This window comes from Centrocercus urophasianus, unplaced genomic scaffold, assembly GCF_019232065.1.
Source record: "Centrocercus urophasianus isolate 14NV4802_14NV808 unplaced genomic scaffold, USGS_Curo_1.0 seq_10, whole genome shotgun sequence".
NCBI lineage: Eukaryota > Metazoa > Chordata > Aves > Galliformes > Phasianidae > Centrocercus > Centrocercus urophasianus.
Genome location: NW_024884142.1, coordinates 8,940,820 through 8,959,445, shown reverse-complemented (window position 1 = coordinate 8,959,445; position 18,626 = coordinate 8,940,820). Strand labels below are relative to the sequence as shown.

Here is an 18,626-nt window from a genome sequence, read left to right as displayed (position 1 = left end):
CCACACATTATGTACCCCACATGTTTTTCTTCTGGAAAAGCCATATGGAACATTTCCTATTAAAAAGCAGGTTTACTCCAGGAACAGATGTAAAGAAATTGAGGAATTAAATAATGAAATTTTATGATACATCAAAACCTTTGCTCCTCCTTCTCCTTAAGCAAAGATCTTGGACTCTGCAGCAGAATTGCACCCACACATTGATTCTCAGAAGACATGCCCTCCTCAGCATAACAAACAAAAAAAAGCAGCAGCAGGCAGAGAAGCATGAAGGATGATGAAGGCTTCTTCTGAATGGCACTTCCAGTAGTGTTAATCCACTGACGTAAGTCTTACTGTTTTCTCCTTTTCAGAAACTAGGAAGACAACAGTGTAGGAAAAACAGAATTTTGTTTCCAGTATTCCTAGTGCAGAGTCCTCACAATCTTCCTCAGCTGCCATGGGGAATAAAAATCAAAACCAAAGTAACTCATAGCAAAGAATGCTTCTAATTTAAGAAAACAAACTAAGTTGGAAGTATTCAATGTATTCAGCTCTGCAAAACCCTTCAATGTCCAATTAAAATTTTATTAGTGACAAACCATTAAGAATCAATCACTCCGTATAAGTCTAAGCTCATTTAAAAGGAAGTTTACTATTTGCTTTATTTAAATGGTGGCCTCCACACTACTAGTTGGACTTTCTCCACTTTTTATTTTAGACAGCTTTGTGTCCCATATGTATTTCTGCAGTGCATAAGAACAGGACTTCTGGGTCATCACGGAAGTCCATAAATGCTCCTGCTATCTAGAAATGATTCATTTGGATCCAGAGCTGTGATTATGTACTCCATGGAAACTAGATTTCATAGTACTTACCTACTTCAAGTAGCAGGGGGATCTGAAGTTTCATAAATTATATATCTTTCATTACTGGAGCCAAATTATCTCCAAATAGCCGATGACATTTAAAGGTTAAAGCTCCTAGTCTCCTTTTAGAAATTAAGTCACCTTCCCCATGGTTTCACAGGAAAGCACAATGCAAAGGAAAAAAAACATCAAACCATTTCTAGGAAAAGTAACTACCAAATTAAAATGCAAGCTAACAAAGTCAGAAGACCTCTCAACTCTCCTCTGTTTCACATTTTCTTTCTTCTCAGCTTTTGCTCAGCTAGTGTGTCAGATCATCATAAAGGGAGAGAAAACATACAAGGGTTCTTATGTATATTTAACAAATACACACTAGCAAGTAGAATCATTTCAGAATTCTCTTTCAAAAGAATCCTAAAGGAAATGAGAGATTTTGGCACATGTTCTGACAGCATTATCTACTTGGGAGAGTAATAAATCCTTTGGGACAGGAGCATTAGGAGTTGGATTCAATGAACCTTACAGATGAACCTTACAGACCCCTTCCAATTCAGGATATTTTGTGATATTCCGTGGAAACTTTTGGAAGTAGATTGCTCTCTTATTAATACAGTTCCACATTCATCAACACAAAAGCCATGAAAGACATGCAACAACTTGTTCCCTGGTTGAAGCCAGAAAAGACTTCCTCTGCTCAAACTCAGCTTACAGGTTGACCTGCAGAAAATATTTATAGCAGACATGAATACCAGAAAGCTCTGGAACGCTAAGTACATGACAGGAAGATAAATAACATTGTTCAAATTCAAGAAAAGTGAACATGCCACCCATAAACTGAAGAACATGGAAAGGCAGGGCAGTTTGCAGACGAGAGGTCAAGGCACTACAGTGTTCTACATCACGATAGGACAGGAGGCTGTTGGGTGGAAGGAAAACAGCAAGGAGTTCCATGAATTCAGAGAGATACAACTATTCAGTAAAAGTTGAAGATCCATCCAATAAAAAGGAGAAGGTGTGTACAGGAGAATAGTGAAGTTCAGTTTGCAGTACAAAGCCAGCCAACAACAGGTGGGTGAAGGATCTGAAAGTGTCACAGATTTAGGTCTGTAAGTGCTCTCTTCCCTTAAGATCCAATTTTCAAAGCATACACTGGAAATTATCTTGAAGAAATCTGAATTTATGCCCAAGTTGACTGAACCAATTGACCAATTTCTAATGCACAAGCACAGCATTAGCTTTCAGTAAGAAACAGGGGGAAAAAAATAAAAAACGATAAAGTCTATTGTATATTTCTATTTCTGAGAAAGAGAATGAGAAATGGGTTGAATGATGGAAGAGCAACTAACCCTACTAATATTAAAATGAGCACATGATCACAGGAAATCTGCAAATGTCTTAAAGTGCCACTCGTATTAAAAAATGAAAAAGGAAAACCAGTCACGCAATGATATTAATCAATGTGGCCAGACATAGACAGAAAAAGAGCTGCAGCTAAACAGGTTAATACAAACACAAGCTAGGATTGTTTCAAGGCTGATGGTCTTAGATACATTAATAAACTTAAGAGAAAAACATCCAGGTGTTTGTTAGCTAAAAAAATTCCTTATATGTTGAAGTTGCCCTAAGACAGTAATGTGCCCCTTGCTGCTACTAGTAATGGCTAATGGTATCCCTAGCTGCATCAGGTTAGGTATCACCAGCATTCAAGGGAGGCGATCTTTCCCCTCTACTCAGCAGTGATGAGGCCACATCTAGAGTGCTGGGTCTGATTCTGGCTTCCCAGAAGAGGAACTTTGACATATTGGAGAGAGTCCAGTGAAGGGCAATGATGATGATGAAGGGACTGAAGCAGTTCACCTGGGACAGCTCAGCCCAGAAAAGAGAAGGCTCAGGGGGATCCCATCAGTATCTATACATATCTTAATATAAGGTGCAAAGAAGACGAAGCTAGGCTCTCAACGGTGGTGCCCAGCACCAGGACAAGAGGCAGTGAATACAAACTGGAACACAAAAGGTTACCTCTGAGCACCAGAATGCACTTTTATACCATAAGGGACATGGAACTCTGGAAAAGGTTGCCAAGAAGGTCTGTAGTCTCCTTGGATATTTCCAAAAGCCACTCCGACATGGTGCTGGGAACACTGCTCTGGGTATCATATAATCATAGAATGGCCTGGGTTGAAAAGGACCACAATGATCATCCAGTTTCAATCCTCCTTTGGACTCACTCCAAGAGCTCCACGTCCTTCCTGTACTGGGGGCCCCAGACCTGGAAACAGTACTGCAGATGGGGCCTCACAAGAGCCGAGTAGAGGGGTACAATCACCTCCCTCTCCCTTCCGGCCACCCTTTTGTTAATGCAGCCCAGAACACAGTTGGCCTTCAGGGCTGCAAGCACACACTGCTGGCTCATGTCCAGTTTCTCATCCACCAGAACCCCAAAGTCCTCTGCAGGGCTGCTCTCAAGGAGCTCTTCCCCTCCAAGTTTGCTCTTCAAGTTTGTATAAATACCTGGGATTGCCCCGATCCAGGTGCAGCACCTTGTACTCAGCCTTGTTGAACCTCATTAGGTTTTCATGGGCCCACTTCTCCAGCCTGTCCAGGTCCCTCTGGATGGCTTCCCTTTCCTCCGATGTATTGACTGCACCACTCATCTTGGTGTCATCCATAAACTTGCTAAGGGTGCACTCGATGCCATCATCTAAAGATGTTGAAGAGCACCGGTCCCAAGACCAACCCCTGGAGGACACCACATGTGACTGGCCTCCACCCTGACGGAACATTGATCACAACCCTTTGGCTGTGACCAGCCAACCAATTCTTAGCCCACCAAACAGCCAATCTTTCCAATCCATACCTCTCCAATTTAGAGACAGTGTATGTGTCAGTCCTTGAACTCCAAGCCCCAGATTTTGCTATTAGAAAATAAGATGCTGGCAAAGCAAAGTCAATCTGTTGCTACAGGGCAAGGCTCACTATTAAATCTCTAATGAGAGTTGTCTGTCTTATGGTGACGTTATCATCCATTTTCTGCCTCTGCCTGCTCTGTGCTCTTGGCATCTCAAACATCCAGCAACTATTGTCCATCTGACAGGAATTCCAAGCTGGAACCCTTTTTGCTTCTAAGAGATGAAGCACTTTGGATTTCTCTGGGAAAACTAAACAGTGCTTCCCCTTGCAAAAATTTCCTCGTGACAGCGAATCCTTAACTGACCGTATTGATAGTTCAAGGATGGTCTGCTGAAGTCAACCAATGTCAAAGCCTGAGTACTCAAAGATAAGAGACGAACAGGTCAGAATAACAATAAATACACAAAGTCCAGAATTCAAGTACTTATTATTCTTTTTGGGTCGTTTGGTCTTCTCTTACTGCACTCTATTTCTACTCAATTGCCAAATCAACCATGAGCTGCAAGAATAATCCATTAATTGTTACCTACTACAATTTTTTATCATCTTTGCACACATGGACACTAACACTGCAAGAATTTTCCTTTCTTGCAATGAAAGGAAAGTAACCTACATAGGTTGATCAGGCATCTGCTCAGTGACTTCATCAAATACCATTTTAAACATATGTCATCATTGTTAATGTCCTGTGACTTAGAAACTGAAGTAATGCAATCAAGAATCAACCAGACAGACTGCCATTATTCCTGTGTGTTTGTGCATAGCAAATGAGAAAGAACAATTAAAACAAACTATTTGCTGTTGGCTCATATTTTCACTCTGAGGATGAGAAACAGAAAGAAAAATCAAATGTGATTATAAAACACTGGAGAAATATGCTATGGATAATCAGATAGAGGCCAGAAGAATACACTTCCTCTCTTAATAAATGAGGGAGAACTGGATCCAGACATGGAGAAGGCTGAGGTACGCAAGTTCTCTGCCTCAGGATTCACTGGCATTCAGGCTTCCCATGCCTCTCACATTCCTGAACCTCTGGGTGGGGTGTTGGAAGAGCAGAATCTCTCTACTGTAAGCAGATGGCCTAATCAGACTGAATAAGTACAACTTTTGGGGGCTGGACAACATGCAACAGCTGCCAAGTCATTCTCTGTCATGTTTGAGAAGTTATCTGTAGAGACTGGGAGAAGAACTGGCTGAGAACAGCCCTATAGAGAAAGACTTGGGCATCCTGGTGGACAAAAAACTTGACATGATCCAGCAATGCATATTAACTGCTAAAACACATAGGTTTTACCATTAACGGTAGGAAGATGATCACCTACCAAAAGAACTGGATGCAGACAGCATCCCAATCTATGTGTGTGTTCTAAATGGTTTTGTAGTTCTTTTCTTAAACCTCAAAAGGATGATAATTTTTAAGAGCATAAATCATTTCATAGTCTTGAGGTATTGCACATCCACATTGCAAAGTAACCTTAGTAAGGTGTTTGAAAAATACACCACATAATTACAGCAGAGCTTTGCTGTTCAAACTAAACTCAATCTGTTTCTAAGTGCCTTAGGCTCCTTTATTTAGATCTTTCTACTGTTTAGAGAGATCATCTCACATACACTAATTGCTCAAACAAAAGTGTGGAAAAGTGCCAGAGAAACTAACCAGCTGCAAAAGCCACACAGTCCATATCTAAGCAACATCAGAATAAAGCTTTATTTCAACCCGCTTTTCAGAAGCCACCTGTAAACCATGGTTTGCTTTCAAACCCTTTTAAAAGAGTTAGAAACCCTTAGGTATTTCAGTACGCAAATGTCTTACCTGGATGTGGATTAAAAATTTGTTTTATGCAAATATCTGATAAAAATCTGTTTTTCTGCTCTCCAGTAACCAGGAACAACAAGGAAGCCTCTGGTTTCTGACTGGAGGTCTGACAAGCAGCTCAGTAGCAAGGCTGTTCCATTCTTCTGCAAAGCTCCCATAGTTTCATCCATATCACACTATATTCATGTAGACAAATCCACATTTTTGTTCCGATATAAACTGGCAATAAGTTGCTGTAGAGACAATTCTTCAGAAACCACAAACATATTGATTGTGAATTTCCAAGGCAAACTTTCTAGATAAACTACTGCAGTCATGAACTAAAGAAAAACAACTACCTCAAGACAATTTTACATGAATGTCCTATGCGTAAAGAATATACTACATATATTATATATAATACTATCAATAACATTCACTGATCAAATTTCCAGAGCAGCATGAACACACAGAAAGAACTAGGATCCTTCTTTTTCTTTCTTTACTGTTGGACACACTGCAAGCACTGCTGGTCAGTGAGAAAAAACCATCAACAAAGAAGTTCATTTTCTTGATGCGACAAAATACATTTACTCTACAAGATACACAGAAGTCAGCTCAAACTCATAACTTCAACAAAGTCAAGTGCAGAGTGCTGCACTTGAATTGGGGCAATCCCAGGTATTTATACAAACCTGGGGAAGAGCTCCTTGAGAGCTGCCCTGCGGAGAAGGACTTGGGGGTCTGGGTAGATGAGAAACTGGACATGAGCCAGCAGTGTGCGCTGGCAGCCCAGAAGGCCAACTGTGTTCTGGGCTGCATTAACAAAGGGGTGGCCAGCAGGGAGAGGGAGGTGATTGTACCCCTCTACTCAGCTCTTGTGAGGCCCCATCTGCAGCACTGCATCCAGGCCTGAGGCCCCAAGTACAGGAAGGACGTGGAGCTCTTAGAGTGGGTCCAAAGGAGGGCCACTAAGACGATCAGAGGGCTGGAGCACCTCTCCTATGAGGAAAGGTAACTGGGCTTGTTTAGCTTGTAGAAGAGAAGGCTCCAGGGAGACCTCATTGTGGCCTTCCAGTACTTGAAAGTGTAACAAACAGGAGGGGGAACGGCTGTTTACGAGGGTGGATAATGACAGGACAAGGGGGAATGGTTTTAAATTAAGACAGGGGAGGTTTAGGTTAGATGTTAGGAAGAAGTTTTTCACACAGAGGGTGGTGATGCACTGGAACAGGTTGCCCAAGGAGGCTGTGGATGCCCCATCCCTGGAGGCATTCAAGGCCAGGCTGGAAGCGGCTCTGGGCAGCCTGGTCTGGTGGTTGGTGACCCTGCACATAGCAGGAGGTTGAAACATTGTGGTCCTTTTCAACCCAGGCCATTCTGTGATTATAAGAAATACAGGAGAATCTTACTGGTACTCGATACTCACACCATCTCATTCACACCTCACATTTCAAAGACTGCGAGTTGCCTTGAAGCTAAAAGCTCTTCACACAAGCAATAATTAAAAAAAAAAAAAACAAACCAAACATAAATGAGGACTCAAAGCCAGAAGACAGTAATTCGACATAACATACATGAAGTGTGGCATCAGATATGGATACCATGGTGGAAGGAAGGAGAAGGGAACTCCTGATAAACTGTTAAGTCCTAGACTTACTACAGACTTTCCAAAATAGTGGACTTAAACATGACAGGCACTCCCAGAAAGGACAGAATGCCAAGAAAAAGACAGTCAGCTCATGGCTGTTGTTTAAAATTATGCATTACGTGTATGCATCGTGCATTTCCATGTGAGACAATCTATTAATAAATTACATTATTCACTCTAAGTAATCATGCACTGAAATACCCAGTCTCCTTTCACAAGCCTACTGACTTCACAGTTCCTGTTGTGCCTGTGATTAGTAATGACTGCAAACTACTTAGCACTTGTCTATATTAAGTATTTCACATTTCATCTCCAGCACTGAAGATGAACACTGTGCTATATTGTTCAAGGTACACGCATCTTTTTACAAGACACTGATATAGAGAAAAACTGCTTTAGTACCACAGCCAAAATTTGACAGGAAGCAGGACGTGGTGAGCTCCATTTCACTTTCTCACAGGTGAGAGTTAAGATAGGAATCAGACAGTCATTTACAACTTATGTATTTTACAACTTGTCTTTGGAAGTTGCATTTTATTGATTAAACAGCAATTTGAAATCCACTGTCAGAACTGTAAGCATCCTACATAAGAACTATGCCAATCTATTTGCAAGGAAACACAACTTCTTTGCACATTACCCCATTAAGATCTCAAGGCAATTCAACCACACTGAAGCCAGCATGAGTAAATCCCTTACATACCCTTTCATGGCATAGAAGAAATTTCTTGTTGAATACTGAAAACACATTTGTCTTCTAATACAACTGAAAATGATTTGAAAATTGAAACAAACTTGAAATATCAAATATTCCCTCTGATATTTCTAAGTTATCCAGCCTGGATTCTACTTGTTTCTATATTTTGTCGGTGAAGTCATTGTTTTGAGTTTCTCCCCCATCCTCTTTTTATTATTTATTTTTATTCCCCTCAAAAAGGAAGACGAGAAAACAGATTACTACTTGTGCCCTAACATGGTCTCCTTGTACCAAAATAATTGTCTCAGTTACTTGTTTCATTTCAATTGAAAGGGCCCCACCATGCTTCAGCTGACAATGTTAAATCTGTGCAACTTCAAGGAAAGTTGACCATGCTCGGCACCCATGTGGTGAAGGGAAATTAAGGAATAAAAATAAAGCTTGTGTAGTTAGTCTAGATCAGATAAAGAAATTATTCTGCATGAAGTCATCTCAAATAAATGTTAAGCTATAACAGACATTGAAGCAAGACACCAAAAGGAAATGGCTGGCATGCTTATGACAACAATCCAGGATCATGTGCATATTAAGGAAGGTTTCAGTTTCATAGAACAGCTTGCTCTAGTTGTTCCTGTTTTGAGCATGGGGGCTAGACTAGAAAATGCTTCCAGCCTCAGCTATGCTATGACTTTAGTCTCATCTGACCTCCAATAAAGACATTTAACCTTTTTAATGACATTGGATTTTAAAATGAAGATGTTTGTATTTTGTAAATACCAGTCCTTTTTATTTACGTCCAGCTTCCCTTAAAGGAAATTTGTTATTTGAATAATACGCATCTGTATCAAAATGGGCCAACTTCCTCCACTTCTTCAATCATCTTTTTGCTCCAAATCAGGCACTTCATACACCACCACTTCCAATTCTGCATTCAAAATGGACTTGCATAATTTACAGTCAACAATGCCATTGAGGACAATGAAATGGTTGTTTGCTGAGCTTGTCATCATTACTCAAGTGCAGTTTGCCCCAAAGAAAAGACAATTCAAAGAATGAAATATTTAAAAAGCATGCTGAAATGAAATAAATGACTGTAACATGAAGAATACTTGCATATAATCCCTCTCTATCATACCCACAACTGGTTCAATTCAGTTGATGTCATACAACCAGAATTTTTAATCAACTCCTATTAGCTGCAGTCTTTGCCAGAAGCTGAAGATGAGCACAGCTTTCACTGAACTTTTCTAGGTACAATTTATTCTGCCACTTCATTTTGTAGGGAGCCCAATTTATTTGACATCAATAGTTTGTTGAGGTAATAAACCATGCAGCAGTGATACCATGACTCAGAGCTCATTTGCTAGCAGTCAATTTGCTTGGCAGCATGACAGGCAGAGTAATGTGCCTTGAAGAAGTATTTATATAAATGCAACAACTTTCAAGGATTATCAAACAAATATGCTGCCCAGAAAACATGCCTTCACTCTTGCTATCAGTTTTCTTTTGCTTGATTAATTGATTGAGCTCACCCTCACTTTGGGTATGAAGTTTGAAAAAATATATCTATGCAAGCCAGAAAGCAATAACTATTCAGTCCCAGCAGATTCCTAATGCACCTTGCCACTTTGCATTACTATTTCCTTCCAAGATTGTCCTCTCTGCTTATAGAAATCAAGTACATTGAGTGAAAAAAAAATATATGTGTTCATCAATTCAGTTTAAGGAAACAAGAGGACTCTTTCAATTAAACCTCAACGCTCAATCCAAAGCTACTTCTCAAAATCAAAGTCCAGAATTTTTTTTTGCCCAAGTTTTTGTCAAGTGTGATGATGGAGGTTTTATATATCAGCAATATCATCATCATGCCTGTTCTGAGAACTCCTTTACTTGAAGGACATCAGCAACCAAAGTCAGAAATAAATAAGAAGGTGGGAAAAAGTAAAATGTGCTAATTTAGACATTTCTCCCTGGAAGGACAAAGTACACAACCAGAATTTGTTGCAGCTGCTTTGGAACTTTAGAACATCTCTTTAGTATCGGGGAAATTGAAGGCCTGAATGCAATACAACTACAAACTTGAGAAATAGTGCATTTTTGTTCTGCTGTTCAGCAACAAATGCCACACCAAGGTTTGCAAAGCTTCAGACTACGATTTTTTGTCTTTCCTTCTTCCTCCCTATGTACACATATCAGGGAAGAATAAATAAATGTGTTTCATTGTTTAAAAATAATTCAAAATTTACAAACATTTTAAAAGGTAACAAAATCCCAGTTCCAATCTTCACTCCATTTGTAATTACAAAAATATCATCAGTAAAGGCCTTTCCATTCAAACATTTCAGCTTTAAGAAGGATGTTAAATCAAGCTGTTACTCCTTTAATGTTTTAAGTCACTCATTAAGTCTTATCAAAACACCGCCAGGAGAGTTACAGGAAATTATTGAAGTGGATGAACTTGCAGGAGCTATTTAAAACAAATGCTTTCAAAAGAGCTTCACAAGGATTCCTAGGAAATTCCATCACAGCTATTCGCTTCGACAAGTGTGCGCTTTTCGAGCCACTGAAGGCAGCCATCTATTTACACAGCTATTTTTGGAATGGCCAGATCTTCAGCATACAGGGAATTGCTGCCTGTTGTTTTCATTCGCACTCCTCAGAACACAGAATTTTGATCTGCAGGTAGGCAGCAGAATAGAGGAGACACAAGAAATTACAAAGATCAATAAAATCAATCAAAACCCCTACAGAAACAAACAGAACTTAGGAGTACCAGTAGCCACAATTTTCAAGCTCCACAAAAGTAAACAGGGATAGTGGGGTTTTTTTGTTGTTGTTGTTACTTTCTTAGGCTTTTGCTGTTGTTGTTTGATTCTGTTTTGTTTGCTTTTAAATTTGTGATACGTTAGCTTTTAGGTTTTAGTTATTTTGATGAGTAATTTGAGGTAGAAAAGAACATGCAGGAGGCAGCTAGTACACTTCAAAGAGCAACAGGATATGCCCCATCTTCATCCTTAGCCCACACATTAACCAAGGTAGAGCCAGAAGGATACAGGAATACTGTGCAGAGCTCTTGAGCAGGGCTAACACATTCACACAGGACATGCAATATAACCACATAAACATGCATTCAGCACTTAAGGACAAAGATTTCTCAAAGGTGTTAGAACTGACAAAAATGTGATACCTATTTCAAATAACTTTCAGCTACCTGCAACAGTTCCATTTTAACCATTTTACCTTTCGAGCACGTACAGAGTTAAGCTACACTGCTGCAGAAGTAAACACTAGTTTCTTTTCTGCAAACAAATTAATCTGGCATTGTACAAGCAGTCTCAAAGACTCCATACAATTAGGAAGGCAATCAAGCAGCTAGACCATATATTTTGCTATTCAGAAACACATGCCTCACCTCTCAGTTAGCATGCTTCTGCATACAAGCATTTTAGTACTTCTGACTGCAAACAAGAGATCCCAGCTAAAGGAAAACAGGAATCTTGCATTCAGTGCCATTAACTCATTTTCTGTAATATTTTCTAAAAACCACCCTACATTTTTATCTCCTCTCTGGGCAGCAGTGCCAGGGCCTCACTGCCCTCTGAGCGAAAAATGCCATTCTCACACCTAGCCTAAATCCCCCCTCTCTTAGTTTAAAGCCTATCACTGTCAGACCACGTAAAAAGTCACACACTGCCCTCCCCCTCCTGCTTGTGAGCTCCCTTCAAGTACTGCAAGTCCATTCCTTAAGATTTGCATTACCCATGGCATTGCTCATGCTTAGACAGTTGCATATAATGGCCACTGATCTTCTCTTACAGGGCATAATCCCTTCTCTTTGGGAAAATATATATCACTTCTGAACAGAAAAACTGATTATTATTTGCTCTTAACTATTAATATATGCTCCCAAATACAGTCGTTCACTGGGCTTGGTAGTTATTCCTAATAGGCAAAAATGAACTTGCTATGTGTGTTGTAGGAGTTGATACTTTTTAGGATATATTTGATTCTCTTCGACAAAAAATGACTTTTAAATTGCTTTTAAATAAAATATGCATTTTGTAATTATGGAATATTAACAGGTTGGGTTTTTTGTTTGTTTGTTTGCTTGGGTTTTTTTGTTTGTTTTGCCTTTACCATACATCTAATAAGGCACCTTGGTATTTAAGGCCACAGAAGCTGGAGATGGGATCTCCTCTCATCTTCAGTTTATCCTTGGCTGGATGATAACAACACACTTCTGATTTTTCAGCTCTCAACTGGTTTATATATTTCAAATAAATTTACCTTACTTGCACTGACTGTGGGAACAGATACATAGGACTTTTTTGTGTATGCAGAACAATTTGTGACTGCTAATCTCTTGGAAAGAGATCTCTTGGAAAGAGTCCAGCGGAGGGCCACAAAGATGGTGAAGGGCCTGGAGCATCTCTACTATGAGGAAAGGCTGAGTGAACTGGGTCTGTTCAGCCTTGAGAAAAGAAGACTGAGAGGGGACCTGATCCAGGTCTACAGATATCTAAGGTGTGGGGGGCAGAATGGCGAGGCTGGACTCTTTTCAGTGGTGAGTGGAGACAGGACAAGGGGAAACAGCTGGAAACTGCAGCATAGGAAGTTCTGCACAAATGTGCACAAGAACTTCTTTACAGTGAGGTGACGGAGCACTGGAACAGGCTGCCCAGGGAGGTGGTGGAGTCTCCTTCTCTGGAGATGTTCAAGACCTGCCTGGATGTCGACCTGTGCGACCTGCTGTAGGGAACCTGCTTTGGCAGGGGGGTTGGACTCGATGATCTCTGGAGGTCCCTTCCAACCCCTACAATTCTGTGATTCTGTACTACTTCAAATTCAGAGTCAGGTATTCTCCACACTACGGCCGCTGCCCTGTGGGAGCCACCCATGTAGCAGACATCTCTATTCAAATCCCACAAATAAATTACAAATTTGTAACTGAGAAGTGATGCCTGACAGCTTACTTACAGTTCTCTGGACGTCCTTGTGTCTTCTAAGAAATGTAATTAGACTGGCAGGCTTCCAACCCTAGCTTTGCTAAAAATTATCTCTAGAATGTGATAGCATTTCTTTACAGTTATTAGATATTGTTATTTCAGTCTGTAGATTTGATGACTAATTTTAGAGGCTGCATCAGATCCTCTTTTGGAGATAAAAAATTTCTTCTTTATCCACATCACATATGTTCTTCATAGACTCTACAGCACTTGTGATCAAATCAAAAGGAGACAGGAACAAAGAGCCCTACATTTGTCTTGATTAAGGGCCTTTGGAAGAGACAAAAGCTCAAAAAGAAATAAAAACAGCTCAAAATCCACTTTCAAAAAAATCACTTAAGCTTATGAATTCTCTTATTTCTGAAGATACAAGAAAGACACTTACAATAAATCTTCCCCCTCGCTCACAGGATGAGTGTGAGAGCAATTTACTCGATCCATTTTGTATTTCACTGAAACCATCACTTTTAAAAATAGGTAACAGTTTTGACAGCAATTTAAGTTGCAGGGTAACCTTAAGTCCAATGTGTCTATCAGCTAATCATGACATGCAGCAGAATTTGTGAGTCAGGTGTTTAATGAAATGCCTCAATTAACATGATGAGCAAATTAATTTAGATGAACATTTTGTTGAAGTAGATTAAAAAATAAACTCTTTATGTGAGAAACCTTTGAAAAGACCCTCCTTGCTTTTCTCCATCATAGCTTCCACATTAAGAAGCTGAATTTCTGCAAGTCCTTAACATTAAGCTTACTTGCTTGCCTTCCTCTGGTGATTATGGACTGTATTGGCAATCCCTTCACCACACTGTTTAAAAATTGAATCTTTAGCAAAATATTAGGAGTTCAAAATGCTAGCAGCAACTACTTGATCAATTTCTACATGGTATTTGGCAGACACTTCACCTATGAAGTCAGGTGAAATCTAGGATGAAACCTAGGAAGAGAAGCCACCACAGCCTCATTAACTGATCAAAGGAGAAAGATATTAGATCTTTAAAAAAAATCATCCAAAGAGAAAGTATTACACCTAATTGTGATGGGAAACGAAGGTATTTCATAAAAGATGCAAGAAATACTCCATGTAATAATCAGTAAGGTGCCTAAAACCTACAGACTTGACAAAATTATGAGAATCTATCAAAAAATCAACTCTATGAGCTCTCCAAGCTCATTAAATACTTACCTCTAATAGTTATCCCAGCTTTCTTTTTACAACTTCAATATGCCAGAAAATAGCTAAGTGATTTTTCCCCCCCCTAAATCCAGAAATAACCTCATAAGTTACTGTAGTTCAATTCTGGACTTCTGGAACAATAAAACAATCATCCTATAACCTAAAGTGTAAGGCAGAACATATTAGATACCAATAGCACACCTATTGCTTGGTAACACTAGACACCAATAGCATGCCTTTGCGTAGCTTAACGTTAGTGGATTTATGAGGTTCAAAAGAGCTGGTTTTAAATGAGCAGATTTACTTTCTACACTGTCACAGCTGGAACTTGAGCCTTATCAGTGAGGTCACTGAGAAAACTACTGACTTCAGTGAAGCAACTGCAAGCCCTGTCATTGACTTTCCTTTCCACACAGGCAGAGGGACATTATTTACCAACCCCAAAATGAACAATTATGTCAAAAGAGAATGTTGCCTGGAAGCCTTAAAAAGCTTGTCAGTAAGTCACCTGTGCACAATTTGCTTGCATAGCTACTAGCCAACAGTAGCCAACTGGAAAAACTCTCTGGTATTTGGAGATCTGTCTTGTAAGGAAAGCAGCAGTTAAAAAAACAAAAAGCACACAGAAGGATAAGGAGGATTTCTAAGAAAAAAAAAAAAAATAGCACCACATCAGTTATCAAATACAAATGTACTGCAGTTGAGAACTTGTTAAACATCTTTCATTTTTACTACCGAGCCAGAAAAGCACCACAAATATATAACCTCAAATTCTTTTCAGGAAACTCTGTTCACCACTCCATTTTTACTTAAACACCATCATTGAAATAAGACTTATGTATTAAAGAAAGTTGCTTTTAGTTAATTCACATCTCAGATAACCGGTCTTCCAGTAATTAACTTTTCCCTGAAAGTTGTAAAATACAAAGATAAGATTTGCTTTCTTCTTGGCAAGTCCAATTTTTCCTTTTTGCATGGAGTTTTTCTTCCACATCTCTCCCTCTCCTATTATTGAAGTGAGGCTTTCATCTTTAACACAACATGCATTGCCAAGACTAACATTTAAAAGCAATAGCTGCAGAGAGTTCAGACACCTTAGGAAGATAGCAAAGGTAGAAACTTGGCAGAACAGCAGGACTTCAAGGAACCAAAGGAAGTACATGAGGAAAATGAGAGAGGTCTGGAAGACTGTCAGCACCAGACCTGAAAGTTTGTTCTACAAAACACAGAAGTTCATCAAAACTTGCTCCTTGGTAAGGATGTCAGTATGCCCAATATATAGCAGCTGAGCTGGTAAGTAGTCTAAATTTGTCAAAACACATTTTAGAGAGGCTGGAGAGAATGAGGTACTGTTACAAAGAATGACATCCCAATTCATAAACTCATCTGTAGGATGACAGGCAGGAGAAGAGCAAAATCAACTTCAGTGAATGAATTTGGATGCAAGTTGGATATAGCCCTGGCACAGGTTGCCCAGAAGCTGTAGGGTCTCCTTCTTGGAGATTTCCAACAGTTGCCAGGATGTGGTGCTGGGCACCCTGCTAGAGCAAGGGCTGTGCTATATGGATCCAGAGGTTCCTGCCCACCTGAGCCACGCTGTGATTATCACAGAAGAATAGTTTGCATAATATGCAAGTGTTTTTTCAATCCAAAATCACTTGAATCCATATTTCCATCCTATGTAAGTACTTGGTGTTCTGTGGTATCTGCGTTTAACCAGCATATGAACAGCGCAGGTAACTTCTTAAATGGGACTGCCAGGCAGTGGGCTCTTCTACCACCGCTGAAGTGGAACACAAAACAATGCAGGCATACAGAAGTACTCTGATATAGGTATACTGGTAAGTATATATACATACCTACCAGTAGGACATGGGCAGGGCCACACCACCTGGCCTCAGGGCTGGAGAACCAGGGTGTCATGTGAAAAGTACTGTTTTCACAGCAGAACATCAGGACTACAGGGTGTAATCCTTCTGTAAAAGGTACTGACATATAGAGACGCCGAGAGACTCTACTCTTCCAGGGGTACTGTGAGAACTGAAAGAGATGATCTTATACAGTCTTTTTTGTCACCTCTTAGGAACAGCTCTTGGAGCTTCCCAGACAGCATCCAAGCATTACCCTCATGTTAACTGGTGGAGGCCAAAACTGCCCCAAACAGGTACAGACCGTAGTCTGACACTCATGCTTGCTTCCTGGCCCTGCTCTTATTTATTCAGCAGTATGAACCTCAATATGGTTTTTGAATACAGGAAGCTACAGAGTATTATTCTGCTGCTGCCAGAGAATAGCTAGCAGCAGAACTACTGTGCTTCCAGGCTGCCAGATGCTCAGATTTTCTATTCATACTGCTGTATCAGCAGAAATGACCTAAAAGGAGCAACTATGAATTGACTTACAAAAACTACTAGACACCAGACTAACTCTATTCAGGTTGAGTTTCAACAACTATCTTTAAAGATATTCTAATGCTCTCACCAGCCTTATATTACAAGTGCATTTTCTAAACTTACTGTTCATTGCAGCCTTCATGCCATACTCCATAGCTATGCAGCACAAGCTTTCATTTGAACCAAAGTCCTTAAATAGCATTAAAATACAGCTAGTAAAATAAACCCGTGGAATAGTTACTTGAAATAAAAACACTGCTTTACTAATAAGGCTTGTTTTTCTAGTCAACTTTGAAGAATGAGTGTTTGTTACATTTGTTATTTTTTTTTTCCTTCATTGAAAGAGCAGCTTTCTGGTTTCATCCAATGGCATCCCAGTTCATACCATGATAGAGCAACATAAGCCCAGCAGTCAAATCTGAGTTTTACCTTCTCAGGTGAGGAGCAACCGTGCTAAGAGAACACACACAGTTGCACATAGCACAGCAGTCATTTCAGCAGATGAAGCCTCAGACTTGCACCAGCTAAAATGAGCCAGAAGAACCCAGAGCTTGTCAGTTCCCACATTCCAACACAGGAACATGAAATGTGTGCATTCCCACCTGCCTCACTGCCAGTGAAGTAAATAACCACGAGATTTCTTTTCACGAGAAGTCTGTAGAATCTGTTATGATGAAGACCCAGATATACCTATGCAGTGCCTCCTCTTTGCATTTCCAAAGAGAAATCAAGATGAACCTGTTGTTTCAAAACAACTTCTTACCAAAGCAACCTCCCAATTAGGGAGCAAACTGCCCATCCAAACAACCAAAGTTCTCACCTCCATAGTTGTTTGATTAGGTCAGCCATTGCAGGCAATCCTGAAAACAAGAGCCTAACATGGTTCACAACCAGAGACAGAATAAAATTCTGTTCAGTAACAGTATAACGGAGCAGAGCGTTATAACAAACAGCATCATGAAGGTCACCCTGGCTTCCTGTGTAAAGCAGTTCTCCTTTTTGATTCTTTTACCAGCATCTTTCCTGACAGCTTCATTCACATCAGGAACCTGTTCAAGCACAGATTTGCTGTTCTGAGCGTTTATGCAGGAATTAACAGTGCGGGAACCTGACTTGGTCCTGAACTCTGGCCTAGTGGAATATTAAAACATATGCATACAGTAATAAGAGACATGTGTTTCCTGGTTTCAAGAATAATTTAAAAAAGAAAAACAAGCTATGTTCTGCATGGCTTCAGATACTGCTAATCTAATCGTGTGCTCAAGCAAACCTCAAATCATGCCCTACATATTTAATTTTATGATGGTATTTTTGTCTAAGACAGCAGTTGCTCTGTGCTTTTTCTACAAAAGAAAGAGCATGGCAAACAGTACCTTAATATATATCTCACAGACTGACATATCTCCTCAGACAGACGTCTTCCTTCTACTAGCAACAGATGTTATCAAAATACATTTGTATCATTATCTTATTTTTTTGAGAAACCTAACATTACTTAATAATGGCAAAAAAAAAAAAAACAAAAACAGAATGCTGAGAATATTGTTATCCCCAGTCTCAGTGGGGATATTGCCAATTATAACAAGCTTCAGACATTCAAAAAGGAGGCAAAAATACCCGATAAACCATTTTCTCTGCTGGAAAAAAACCCTCACAGTTAGCAGAAATCAAATACTGAAAGATCTGGGCATTCCACTACAACTAAAAGCAGCACAAATGCACAGCTACAAGGAAGCACAACAGTAGCATTCTTTAATTTTTCTACTATTATGCTTTAGAATAAAAACTTACTTGTGCATGTTTTCCACTCCTATAATGATCATGAGATAGTAGGAAATTCCACTTTGTATAACAAAATGTAAGGCATACCTAGGAGGAAAACAAAAATAATCACTCAAGGCATTTTCATTAATGACAATCAACTACATTATTTATTTACTTAATGTTAATTTGAGGAGGCTTCTCTAGTTCTAACTCCATCACTTCTTACCAAAAACTTAGAATGCATTCTATTAGGTTTGCAGCAGCCCTCTCTTCTCCCAGTAGCTTCCCCCTTTAGCACAGCACAGACAGTAATAATGAGCAAAGACTACAGAGTTAACTAGAATTCTCAAGCTAGTGAACAAGAATATAAAGTGTTGATAAT

At 39.7% G+C, this 18,626-nt stretch overlaps 1 protein-coding gene across 1 annotated transcript in view; it reads right to left on the bottom strand.

Annotated features, from left to right (window-relative positions):
* Positions 1 to 18,626, bottom strand: part of MBOAT2 (membrane bound O-acyltransferase domain containing 2) — a 90,588-nt gene that overhangs the window by 55,266 nt on the left and 16,696 nt on the right. Inside the window, exon 3 of the mRNA XM_042813428.1 lies at positions 18,272 to 18,349. Coding sequence (XP_042669362.1) covers positions 18,272 to 18,349 — 78 coding nt within the window. The remainder of the gene's footprint in view (positions 1 to 18,271; positions 18,350 to 18,626) is intronic.